General features: G+C 37.0%; 1 protein-coding gene across 11 annotated transcripts in view; it reads right to left on the bottom strand.

The window, feature by feature from the left end:
• SDCCAG8 (SHH signaling and ciliogenesis regulator SDCCAG8) overlaps positions 1-13,955 on the bottom strand; it is a 263,302-nt gene that overhangs the window by 90,724 nt on the left and 158,623 nt on the right. For 9 of the 11 annotated variants that reach the window (XM_082470278.1, XM_082470276.1, XM_082470274.1 and 6 more), the window contains 2 exons: positions 5,145-5,272; positions 2,917-3,025 (listed from right to left, as the gene is read on the bottom strand). The exons of 1 other annotated variant lie outside the window; for it this stretch is intronic. In XM_082470278.1, the coding sequence (XP_082326404.1) occupies positions 2,917-3,025; positions 5,145-5,272 (237 nt within the window). The remainder of the gene's footprint in view (positions 1-2,916; positions 3,026-5,144; positions 5,273-13,955) is intronic. One more of the 11 variants, XM_082470273.1, reaches the window with a different exon arrangement.

Here is a 13,955-nt window from a genome sequence, read left to right on the forward strand (position 1 = left end):
AATGTATAGCTTTACTTTAAAAGAAACACTCTGAGCCCTTCAAGTTTTATAGGTGTTTTCAAAGCAAAGGTAATATCAAAATGGAGTGTCTTTCATGTAGGAAGCCAGAGTGAAATGAGAAATTAAGAGTGAACAAATGAGCAACACCCCCCCAAATCACAATTTATCCTATTTATAATGCTAATTTCTTGTGAGACACACAAAATGTACATTTTGTAAATTTTAGGGGCACTTAAAAGTTTTAACAGTAATAAGTTACAACTTATCCAGTCTTTATTATTTGCTAGGTTTTAGTTTTGGATCAACTTATAAAGTTACAGTAGATGCGTATTTTAACTCTTCAGACTTACAAGACAAGGTACCAGAGCAGGAGCTGAAACACAACCAAATCCACATTTTCCTGATCCTGCATTACCTTCAAAAAGGTTTTCCATTGTGGTATAGACTTTATGTCTGTCAGAGAATTATGTCACTCAGACTCTGGCAAAGACAATAATAGCTAGGTGAAGTGATATCCTAATTGCCAGTCAAGACCCTTAAAATGATACCATCAATGACAGCAATAGCACCTCCTGTATACTTCTATGGGTCAAGCATGGTGTTAGGTGCTATGTATATGTGTGTACCTATATACATCTCTCTAAATTTCTAATTCCCACCATAATCCTGCAACATAGTTTTTAAAAAGGTTTTTACAGATGGAGAAGCTGAGGTTTGGAGAAATTAAGTGATGTACGCAAGGTCATGAAGCTAAGTGGCAGAGCAAGATTCAAACCTTGTTCCTTCTGAATTCCAAAGTGTTTTTTACTGCACACTGCCTGTCATCAACAAAGGAATAGTCTGGAATCAGAGTCAGATCAGGATACAGGGGGTAGTAGCACCATGCTTGTTTGTTTCATTCATTCATTCAGTAAATATGTATCAGGTGCCAGCTGTGTATCAGACATAAAGGAACACACTCAATTTACAAAGTAGCAGTCAGCAGCTAGAATCAGAATTGAGAGGAGTTGAAGACACGATGAGGTTCAAGTTCACTAGACTAGTACAGGGTAAATTGATAGACCTAGAGCAGGGGAAAGAAGGCCTCAGGGCACATGGCACAGGTTAACCCAGGCTCACAGGTTAACCCTCACATGCCAAGTATGCTTACTTCTCCATGGAAATATAAAGATTAATTTTTCTTTCCTAAACTTTCCCATCATAACTACTTTGGCCTGGATTTTCTTTAGTAGTAGATATAAAATAATTATATTTATCATAAGAAAGATCATAAGCTTTGGAACCAGAAATGTCTAAGTTAGAATTCTAGTGCTCCTACCTACTAGCTATTTAAACACTCTGAGTATTGGTTTCCTCCTCTGTAAAAGAAGGTAATAACTCATGTCTCAAGCTGTTGTGAGAATTAAATAATATATAGCAAGCATATAACTTCTTTCTCTTTTATACACTTCAATTTCCTCAATTATGTCTCCTTAGACAGCAAGATAATTAATCAATAATCAATCCCAAAGCAATCTTAAGATAACACAATCTTTTAAGACCCAATTCAAAATAATTTTTTTCTTAAATTATTAATCCAGTTTGTTTGTATTTTTGTGAGGTAAATCAAATATTTCTAGTTAGGAATACCTCCTGTTGATATATTATGAGGGTCTCTTCCATGGCAAAATTATTTGGGTTTCCTTGTCAAATTTCCTGAAAATACTGGGTATTTTGGTACCCTAAGCCTTTTCCCATCCCAAACAAGATACTTAATTAGTATTCGCTAAGAAGGTGCATGTTCAGAGCACATTCTGGGTGGTTATAGGAGCTTCTGCCTTCCTGTGAGCAGAAAGAATTGGATTCATAAGCCCCCTGATTTTCCAAAAAATTCAGGGATGGGGATTCCATAAGGTAAGCCAGCTTATTGATGCAGGAACCAAAGACAGGGCTCAGAGTGATCAGACATGCTCTGACCCTCCTAGAAATTCTTTCTGAATAATAAACCTAAGTCAGTATTTGGTTTGCTGAGCCCTATTGCTTGTTCTTTGATGATCTAAGTGAGTTTCAGAAAAGTATGCAAGAGAAGATACACAGATTATTTTCCCATTAGGTTATACTGTAATGCGACATTTTATACCTAGCTAGTTAAACGAATGATTTCTTTTGAGTTCAAGTCAAAGTGATTCTGTTCAACATCATTCATTTACAAGAGGAAACCACAGTTCAAGCAGGTCAAATAAATTTGTCCAAGATTACACAGCTACTGTCAGAGCTAAGGTGAGAACTCAGGCTTCTTAGAATTTAGAATATAAATAATTCATTTATTGAGATAATATGATTAGAAAATGTACAGAAAAAAATTCATTAAGAACCCAATCAGTGGATTTATAAAAGAGCATGCACCTACAAAATCAATGATGGCTATTTTATTAAAATAAAACAATTTTAGGAGAAAGAAAAGATGGTTTTGGTTTATTTCAAAGTATCATCTACTTTTATTTTTATACATTCATATTTTACCCATTATCATTTGCCTTAAAGATAGCTTTTATGTGTTCATGGAGAACTATGATAACAGACTAAAATATGTTAGCTGTGTTAAAATATGACTTTAGAACTGCTTGATTTATCTGCATCCTTTATTAAAAGGATGCCATCTTGACTTTTGTGCTCTGAAATTTCATAGTTATCAATTCTGAACATTAAAAAAGTCAAATTATAGTATGTATACCTAATTATGAAAAAACATCAAGGTGTCTGTATGGACAATTAAGAAAATTTTCATAGAGAGAAAATGTTTTTTTACAGGAAATATGTCAATACATATCTAATTTTGACATTAGACTATAAAATAGTGGAAATGCTGTCTTTTAAGAAAAAAATTACAGTATTCATATAAACAGTGCTCTGAAAGTATTGTATAATATTACCCACCTGCTTTTCTGAGAGATTTGTTCCAGTTTCTTGGCTAATGTGCAGCACTCTTCCTTTAACTTTGTCAGAAATGAATTCTGGGAGGTCAGCAATGAATACTGTTCATTTTCTAGAAATAATAATAACCACCCCCCCAACAACATAAGATGTTTATGGTTGTAGCTCTGCAGTGCTTCCACATGTATAGTGGTAAAAGTGCTAAGACAACCACACTTTTCCTATAAGTGCTAGATCACTTTTATGGTCCTAGGTCAAAGGAATGCTCATCTGGCAAGACACTAAATCTTGTGAGACATTTATTTCCCTAATAATTACACACCAGAAACATTTTTGATCATATCAGCTTTGTGTAATTTTTAACATGTTAATAAATTGTCAAATACCTCAAGTGGAGTCATAGATGCTTATATCTTTGTAATATGCAATATATTTTTACTTTGATAATTTTACTATAAACAGAGTGTCAAATTTATCACAGCCAGATAATTCAAAACTAAAATAATTGAGGAACTCTTTCTACACTGTAATTCATGCTTTATGTTTCATATCTGCTCACATATTTCACTACCCCAATCTTGCATATACTTCTCTAATCATAAAAGAAAAATACATAACTTTCCTTATTTTATTGGAAATAAATAATTTTCCTTATCTACTTAGTGTGAGCTTCAATGAAGATCTGATCAAAGAAACTGAAGAGAGTATGTATTTTTGCGCAGAACAAAAGGAAGTATTCTCATGGTGGCTCAGTTAATACTCTTATCTAGCACTCAGAGATACTGCCCAAGACTCCTTGATCACCGGGATCCTGCTAGTAGTGGAGGCAAACAATAATTCATCCTGTAATCTTCTCCTTTTGTTTTCAGTGGAAAAACAACTACCAGGCCTGGTGAATTTTCATTTCTTCTGGCCAAACACCGTGAGAAGAAAATCTCTACTGAAAGTGATGGAGTGAATTATGTGGATCAATATGACATTTGCCTCTTTATTAGCAAACAGATTATTTAATGAATTTTACATTAGCAATTTTTCACTTACAGGATAAGCAACCATTTATTACCATGTCATCAAATATAGTATACATTAAATCACATGAAAATGATCTTTAGGTGAAAGGTTTAACAGGCCCTTTCTTTTCAGTTTTAGACAATGACTGACAAAAAAGCATATAGCATACAAAGCAAAATAAATCAAGGCACTAAAAATTAAGCAACATTTTTCTGGAAGAAACAGGATCAATTAAACTTTTGTTTTAATAGTACAATCAGCTTGGTGTATGTGGTGTGGAATTATAATGACTGACACTGTCTTGTTTTGACTAACACTGTCTGTGAACACACAACTCAAAAGTGAAAGGAACTACATAATGCTCCGACTGAACAAATCAAACTGCCTATTTTCAAAGTGCATTTTACTTTCAAATTAAAGGTAAAGAGTTACTGGCCAACTCAGTCTGCAGAATAGTGCCAATGTGATGAAAGATGGCAATTTTTAGCCAAGCTGCCAGCTGTGGTCAATGCCTTGTATTAGTGAATTTTAACAGCAGTTGTGAGAACTTGAAGAATGCAAAGGATTAAACATCACTCTAGACTGGGTTGGGGGAGGTGGGGAAATCATACAAATGCTAAAAATGTTCGAAGCTGCAAAGATTAAATAAAGGAACATATCAATTTGGAGCCACTGAATTACATCCAGCTGCGACAGTGAATTAAGAACCGATTAATGGCTAAAGCTTTTCTCCAGTTTGGATGCTGAAGCAAACTCATTAGGCTTTTAGAGTAGCTATAATGTGTGTACTGTGGGAACTGTTCAATGCTATTCAGGAGACTCTAACTGTAAGCTCAGAGCATTTCCCGCAGAGCTTCTGATGCTATTTTCTTTATATAACATGTGTGCCTGAAAACCCAGCCAAAAACAAGCCCTTTGTTTTTCTACTTTGTTGTGGTCTCTCTCAGCTTTACGTTTCTTGAACACAGGTAAATAAACTCATAATCCAGATGGTGCAACAGATGTGAGAGCAGCACTCTGAAATCAACAGACAGTGGGCAATACTTTCCATTTTCTCTTTTAAACGCTAACTAATATGTAATTCGGAATCTCCGGTGTAGTTAGCATCTGCTCCCTTCGGCCAGCCAAAGGTTACAGGTGTTCCTGATGTCATTTCACAGTAAGGCGTGGGCCTGGCTTGTGAGCAAGTGCCCAGGCTCTAATCTTTCCCTACCACCTACCAGTTTTGTCATGCTGGGCCTCCATTTGCTGTATCTTCTGTGTCAGCTCCTGCTCTCTTTGCTGGGCCTGAAGGGCTTGGGCCTTTGCATCGTTGTTAAAGCTCTGCTGAATGCTATCTTTTTCCAGTCTACAAGGCAGAGAGGAGACAGACAGAAATTTAAACTACAGATGCACTAATCCCCATCATTTCCCCTACAGACCACAGAGAGCTGATACGTAGTAAATGGTTAAGCATAAGTAGACAACAATCTTTCTACAGACTCCCCCTTACTTGAGGCGGAAAATCCAAAGGACCTTTCATACAATGTTAAATACTTGCCATAAATCCAAATGGACTAAAGTAAGCAACTTTAAAAATCAAAAAAATCATGACAACTGAATAATGCCATTTTGTAACTTTAAAACACAAACACCATTCTCTATAACATTCTCAATGTTACGTACCGCCAATTAATCTTTTTTCTTTTTTTTTTTTTTTAATTAATTTATTTTTTTTTGGCTGTGTTGGGTCTTCGTTTCTGTGCGAGGGCTTTCTCCAGCTGCGGCGAGCGGGGGCCACTCTTCATCACGGTGCGCGGGCCTCTTACTGCCGCGGCCTCTCCCGTTGCGGAGCACAAGCTCCAGACGCGCAGGCTCAGTAGTTGTGGCTCACGGGCTTAGTCGCTCCCTGGCATGTGGGATCTTCCCAGACCAGGGCTCGAACCCGTGTCCCCTTCATTGGCAGGCAGACTCTCAACCACTGCGCCACCAGGGAAGCCCTCTTTTTTCTTTTGAATGGCCAATATTTCCTAAAGATCCTGAAGTTACAGGAACAGCATGACTCAATACACCCAAAACTGAAATTCTTGAAACTAAGTTTTGTAGATCACCTCTGCTTTTCCTCCCAAACTTAAAACGGAATCTCAAATATAATGTAGGAGATTCTATCTGGAGGCAAGTAAATGATTCTGCAGTACCACATGCATGTTTTCATTAAATATTTTCACACATTAGGCCATGTAATGTGAATATAAATATGAATATGAAAATAAAAAACTTCTCCCAGCACTTCATAATAAGATTCCTTTTGGGTCACACTGAAAGAAATTGCAGGATGAGAAGCTTCTGTAGTCAAAGACGATGTATCTCACCCCACGGTGACTGGATATTAACCAGTGGATGGGTCAATATCCAATCACAGTGGCTCCTAAAGAGAGAAACTTCCTAAACAATTAGAACCTGAAGAATGCAAAGGACCTCATCACTGGCACCACTGTGAATAATGACACTGTGTGTGAGCACACACACATAAACACACACACACACACACACACACACACATATACACACATTAGGTTGGTTCTTTATTCTCTAAATATGGGTAAGTGATATGAAGGTTTCCTTCAATTAACTGGCTTAGTTATTTCTAACTCCTAATCTTCTTGTGGGCATTTCTCATCCATGCTGCTTTAGTTTACTGATTGAGATATTTACTGTCTTGTCTTGCCAAACTAAAAATAAACAATTCCATAAAGCTATCACTACTAGTCTATGTACTGCTGTGGAACTTCAAATCACTGGCTTCTAATCATAAAGCAACATAAGGAAAGTCTGTATTGAAATCGGTCAATGCATGTGGTAATGTTGTAGTATAAAATTCCAGAATGAAAATACACCCACACCTCAATCAAATGGATAATCAGGGGGCCACGCTAAATGTGAAATAAGGTCCCTTCTGGTACTTCTAGCAACAACACCCCGTGGACTTGCTCCAAGGTCTTGCCTCACACTCAGTTCCAAACTGGTATACTGCAACACATGGATGGTCCGTCGAGGCCACTTTTTGCCTCCCCAGTCATACCACGTATTTTCCGGCCATGGAAAGCTGCACATGTCTCTGCGTTTTGCTGGGATGTTTTTTTCCCCCGCCCACCTCACCGCTCTCTGCCTCCCACCAACCCGTCACCCCTGTTCAATGTATACTGCTCCTTTAGGACCTGCTCAAAATTCCCCTCCTCTCTTTCCCCTCTCTCCTAAATTAACTGTTCTTTCTACAGTGACATCAGTATATGCTGTGTATGTATGTATCCTACTAAGATAGCATTCATCACACTTTGGTTATTGGTTTACTTGTCTGTCCCTTTTTGCCATCTTTGTCTCTCTATACCATGAACCCAGCTCAGTACATGGCACACAGAAGTGGGCAGTGAATGTTTAATGAACGGATGTTCTTATATACTTGCCATAGGGGAAAGAAGGCTGCAGTCTTTAAGTGAAGCTGAAGAATCTGCTCAAGTCTTATATGAGGAGGCAAAAACTTTCCAGACGTGAAAAAAAAGAGAGAAGAGTGTATGGAAGAGAATGGCTCTAAAGGTGTTGCCAGATGGAGATGCTCCTGCTGAAGGGGTCAGCTTGAAGAGAGCACTGTGGATTCTTTCACTGAGTAACCATCCCCAAGACAGAATCCTAGCTAGAGCAGGGGATATAGGTCGGGAGACCTAGGACTCTGAGATCCCCAGTAATCGGGTGACCAAAAAATGCATTGTTCAAAGCCAATACCCATTTGAGAGTGAAAAGGGGCATTATTAATAATTAATCATAAGTAATTATACCATGACAAACAGTCATAACTGGGACTACCCTTTGTAAACTGGGGCTTATGGTTCACTTACACAAAGGGGCTGCCAGTCTCACCAGTAATTTTCAGAATGAGGAACCTAATTACTGATCTCCTAAATTTACTAGAGAAAAGAACTACTGTCTTATTGTTCTCCTTATAAAACAATTTAAAAGAATGCTCTACCAACAAATGTTGTTACACATCAACTTTTGTTTCTTGAATCCTTGCCCAACTTTTACTCTGTTTAAGAAACTACACATTTTATTTTCAATTACATAAAAACACGACATATTTTTGCTTTCCTACCTTCTTTATATACCCCTTTCCTTCCATGTTGCCCTCTCACCTTGCAGGTTCTTTCTGACTTAGCAGGTTTTTTATAAAACCTTAACATTTTAGAACTGAGAAGGAATCTCAAATTTGTTTAATCAAATCCTCTCACATTATAGTTGGAAAAAAAAAAGGAGGGTCATAAAGAATTAGAAATCTTCTCAAAGGTTATTGTAAATGCTGTAAAGGCAGAGGTGGGATTCGAAATATTTTGATTTAGGAACCTTATTTTATAACACTCTACAGGTAATGCAATAATGGGTTGAAAGAATTAATAAAAACCACTTAGTTATCCAAGGAAGTGATCAGAGAAGAATCCAAACCAATTCATTTAATATATAACATAACTCTGAAAGACACTCTGTTAGGCACAGGTCAAACAAAGATACATAAATATGGCACAGTCTCTGTCCTAATAGGGAATTCAAAATGGCCAAAATAGAAGGTAAAAGGTGAAATATACCACAAGAAAGGTACTAGGGAATAAAACTACTAAAGCATAGAAAAATAAGAAGTCAGTTCCAGCTGGGTGTGAGAGCCTTGTGAAAGATAGCTGGGCCAGGCTTCCCCAAATGGTTTTCATTCAGTTCTTACTCAAAATATTGATGATCTCACTTAACCAAACTTATAGTTACCATATTTTACAAACTGGAATAAAAGCAATGGCAGTAAAGAAGAATTTCTTGGTTGTTACTAAAATAAGGCTGAAAGATGTATTCATAATAGCTAAAACCTGGAAACAACCTAAATGTCCATTAACTGCTAAATAGATAAACAAATCGTGGTATAGCCTTACAATGGAATACTAGAAATAGTAGTAATAAAATAGTAATAAAAAGCTATTGTTACATATGACACCTAGGTGAATCTCAAAGACAGTAGTATGCTTAAAGAAGCCAGGTACTGAAGACATATTTTATGATTTCATTTATGTGAAATTCTAGAAAAGTAAACAATAGTGTGACTGGTCAGTATTTCCAGGACCTGGAGGTGGGGGATGGACATGAGGGAACTTTGGGGTTGATAGAAATGTTCTATATCATGGTTATGATGGTTCTGTAACTATGTACATTTGTCAAAACACACTTAATTGCAAATTCAAAATTGGTGATTTTTATTATATTTAAATTTACCTCAGTAGAGCTGACTTTAAAAAGGAGAAAATGTATTAGAATAGGAACATCCACCTTTTCCTCCAAGTTATCCACATCACCTGTGGCAACACATGGGCGTGTGGGCCAGGTCGATGTTTACTTGATGACAATTGAGAGTTAAAAAGGAGGGAACAAGTACTGGGTAGGCCTCAAACACAGACTAAGCATACATTGAGGTTTAGTCTCTCCTTTTTTCTGATTATAATTCTGGTTGATTATATTTTCTGAAATGTCATTTACCATCCCATTTAAAAAATGGGATTGAAGAATTAACTTTACATTTCTAATCCTCAACTTTTCCATATCATTTATTATTTTAAATCTTGCTATTTAGAAAAACCCATGTCACCGAGCAAAGATGATTAATCAGATTTTTTTTTAAAGTACATTTAAAATTTTACTACTACATTAAAGGACTGAAAGTTTCTGACGATCCTAAAATTCACCAGTGAGTGCGGCACGGAAATGATGAAAGCCTCAAGTCTAACCTGAGGACAAGGACGTGGTGTTGCCAGTGATTTGAGGCACCAATCCTGTCTGCCATGTTTCTATTCACCTTTTACTAGTGACTGAAGTATTAGACACACAACCCTTTTGGTTAAAAGGTGTTTCCTTTTTAAAGTAAAATATAGAGAGCTTTGTGACAGTAGCATATTGGTGTAACAAAATGTATGAGACCATTTATAACATACTTACTAGCTGAGAGCCATTCTTGATGGAATTACAGAGAGAAGCAGCAGGGAGGTGTGGGGTGCTGTTGTGAGTTAAGATACATGATGTCCACTTGTCCCAATAATGGTGATATTATCTTTGATCACTTGGTTGATGTTATTGGTGTGCTGGAAAATGTTTAATAATTGATTTGGGGGGGGGTATCCCTCATTTGCAGTGTTTACCAATTTTCATTGTAAATACTTCTACCAGGTCCTATTTTAATAATATGATTATTATCTATTATTCTTGTGCACTTCTTGGCTTCCTATTCCTACAAGATGTTCCAGTTTCATCTTGTACTGTCCTTTACCAGTCTTGGAATCAGCATTTGCTCAAGGAGCTCTTGTGCCTTTTGGTGGAGAATGGTATTTAGAAATCAAGATCTGTCACTAGGTGGTACTCATTGCTACTGACAAGTCTTGGCTTCTAGGTCACCTTAGTAGACAGAGCCAGTATATGAATACACATATGAATATATAAATATAAATATGAATATTTGTCTATACGTCTTTATATGAATATATACATACACATTCAAATTGATGTCTGTAATTCCAATCCAATAACATAGATAGAACCTAGTCTTCTCTCTTTCCCTAAGTGTAACATTATTCCTCAACAGTGAGAAACTTGGAATCCATTCTTTAACATACTCATTTTTTCAAACTTAGTATACACAGAAGTGCTTTCTAAGTTGCTAATCTACTATGGAAATCAAATCTATGAGTAACTAGAATTAAATATTTCCTTATAGTTTTTTGTTTTGCTTTTTTAAAAATTGAACTATAGTTGATTTACAATATTGTGTTAGTTCAGGTGTACAGCCAAGTGGTTCAGATTCTTTTCCATTGTAGGTTATTACAAGATATTGAATATAGTTCCCTGTGCTATACAGTAAATCCTTGTTTTTATCTGTTTTATATGCAGCAGTATCTATCTATTAATGCTTTTTTTTAAAAGCATACACACCATTTTTTCACTTGATTCTCTTTGTGTTCTGGGAAAACCACATCTTAAGAGGCAATGGAGGGACTTCCCTGGTGGCACAGTGGTTAAGAATCTGCCTGCCAATGCAGGGGACATGGGTTCGATCCCTGGTCCGGGAAGATCCCACATGCCACAGAGCAACTAAGCCTGTGCGCCACAACTACTGAGCCCGTGCGCCACAACTACTGAGCCCGTGCGCCACAACTACTGAAGTCCGTGCACCACAACTACTGAGCCCAGGTGCTGCAACTACTGAAGCCCGCATGCCTAGAGCCTGTGCTCCACAACAAGAGAAGCCATTGCATTGAGAAGCCTGCACACCGCAACGAAGAGTAGCCCTCGCTCGCCGCAACTAGAGAAAGCCCACACACAGCAACGAAGACCCAACATAGCCAAAATAATAATAATAATAAATTAAAAAATAAAAATAAAAAAAAGAGGCAATGGGGTACAGTAGAAAACTCACAGAGCTAGAGGATCCAAGTATAGTATCTACCTCCTTGTTACCTATGTGATCGTGAACAAGTAACTTAATTCTTTTAATCCAGAGGTTCTTTCTGAAAATAGGGCAGGAAAAAAGCCTACTTTAAGGGTTAATAATTTTAGTAACCTATTATTTACTAACGTTTAGCATAAGCTAAGCTCTTTACATGTATTCTTTTATTTAATTCTCTTATCCTCACTTTATAAATGAGGAAACTGAGGTCTAGAGAGGGTGTACAATTTGTTCAAAGTCCCCCAGTTATTAAGGGACATAGCCAGGAAATTCAGGCCTACCTGAATCTAAAGTCCATAGTATGAATCTCTATGCTTCAATATCTTACTCTGTCAGGGATGCAGAGAAATGAGATAAAGGATGACAAGAGTCTTATTTCAATTATCCGTGTGTGTGTGTGTGTGTGTGTGTGTGTGTGTGTGTGTGTCATTTACTACCCATATTATCCATCTTGATAGCCAATCCCAAGCTAGTCCTCCCTCTCCTTTCCCATTTGTCCCATATGTTATTGGAACACTTCCTCCTACAATGACACCATCAATTAGTTGTATCCTCCTTAAAGAAATATATTGACTTTTGCAAAAACATTAAAAGGCACATAAATACATCTCCTGCCTCAAGCTTATCACAGACTCCTAGGAAAGATAAGACGTACATATCTTAATTGGAATGTAAGTGCCTGAAGAATAGAGACCTTTGTTTTGCTCATTAATTTATTCCAAGAGCCTGGAATGGTGCGTGGAATACAGTTGTGCAGTCAACAAATATTTGATGAATGAATGAACGAGTGAATGAATGAATGAATGAACAACTGTTAAGGGACAGAAAATACTAAGTATCCTTACAGGTTTAAGGATCCTCCTACCTACTGATTAGAAGAAGAGAATGGGATAAAATAATCCCTATTTTGGCCAATAGTTTAATTTAGTTTTATTATTGTTATTGATAATAACAACAAAATAAAAACAAAGTAAAATCAGTAGACAGAATGATATCTTCCATGTTTGAGAAGAACCAAAATCCTGTACCTGTTTACTATTAACAAGGACTATGTTCTCATATTTGAGCAAATGTAGAAGTAGAGGGATGGAACAAATAGGGAAAGGAAAATACAAGAGGGCTAGGATTCAGTAATCCCTACTTCCTCAAGCATGCAAAAAACTTCATGGCATTATACATATTTCCTAGAGGAAATTATTTCTATTTTCTTCCCTGTAAAGTATATCAGAATTTTAAGTACAATGTTGAAAGTTGAGTTATCAGATCAGAGTGTGAGTCACTTCTAGGAAAGGAAGCAGAAACAAAAGAGGTCAACTTCTTTCAAAGGAATAAACACAAAAGAAAGGAAATAATTCACAGAAACTTTCCTAAAAATATTTTCCCTCCAAAAATGTTCTCTTATAGTATCTCCAAAATAATTTGAAAACTCTAATCTTCAAGGCCAAGGAGGTGTGCTAGACTATATTGCCAGCTTCTATTACACCTTCTGAATAACTCACATTTACTTAAGACAAAAACCACAGACTTTTACCATCTCATCATCTTCCAGTGTCTGTGCTTTCTGTTTTACAAAGCACAGTCAGATGCATTGACCTCTTTATTCTTCATAATAATTCTGTAAAGCAGGGAGATGGAGCAGATATCCTTGTTTGACAGATGAAGTATCTCAAGCTCAGAGAATTAAGAGATTTGCTCAACACTGCACAGCTACTAGTAAGTTTGGTGTCCTTTCCATTCCACGGCATTGCCTTACATGAGGAGTTTAGTAAAATTCTATTGCTCATCCAATTCAACAAATACTTAAACACCAATTTGTGCCAGGCACAAAAGTGTGGGGATGCATCAGTATACAAGATACAGACCATGACCTTCCCCTCAAAGAGTTCATGGTCTAGTGAAGAAAATAGACAAGAAAAAACAACTAAAATAGTAAGGTAAATAATAAAATGGAGCTAAATTCCTGCTATCATACAGTGGATAGGACAGGAGTTGGGGAGTTGCTAGGCACAGTGAGGGAGGATTTCAGGAAGCTTAAAATATTAGAGGCTTAAAATGAGTAGTAATTAGCCATATACAGAAAGAGAGGAATATTGTTACAAGTGAAGTGGACAACTGGTGCAAAGGCCCAGGAAAGAGAGAGAATCAGGTGCCTTTGGAAAACTGCAAACAGCTTTGGCACGAGTGGAGGGTGGAATATATGTGTTGTGGGGTAGAAGCGAGCAGTTGGTGGAGGGGAGACTGAAGAAAGATGAGACTGGAGATGTAGGCAGGAGCCAGAACATGAAGCTATTTTTAAGGACTTCATCCTCAGGGAAATAGGGAGCCAATGTAGGGTTTTAAGCAGGGGAGTGTTGTGATCACACTCAAGCTTTAGAAAGATCACTCTGGCTGCAGTGTGGGGAACAGATGGGGAAGGGACAACATTAGAAGCAGGGAGAGCACTTATTACTACAGCAATAGCAAGAGCAATTTTGGTAATTGTTTCTTAGATATAGTAGATATCATAGATACTGAGACTGAATAGCCATCA

Source organism: Balaenoptera physalus (genome assembly GCF_965194825.1).
Source record: "Balaenoptera physalus genome assembly, chromosome: 1".
Taxonomy (NCBI): Eukaryota; Metazoa; Chordata; class Mammalia; order Artiodactyla; family Balaenopteridae; genus Balaenoptera; species Balaenoptera physalus.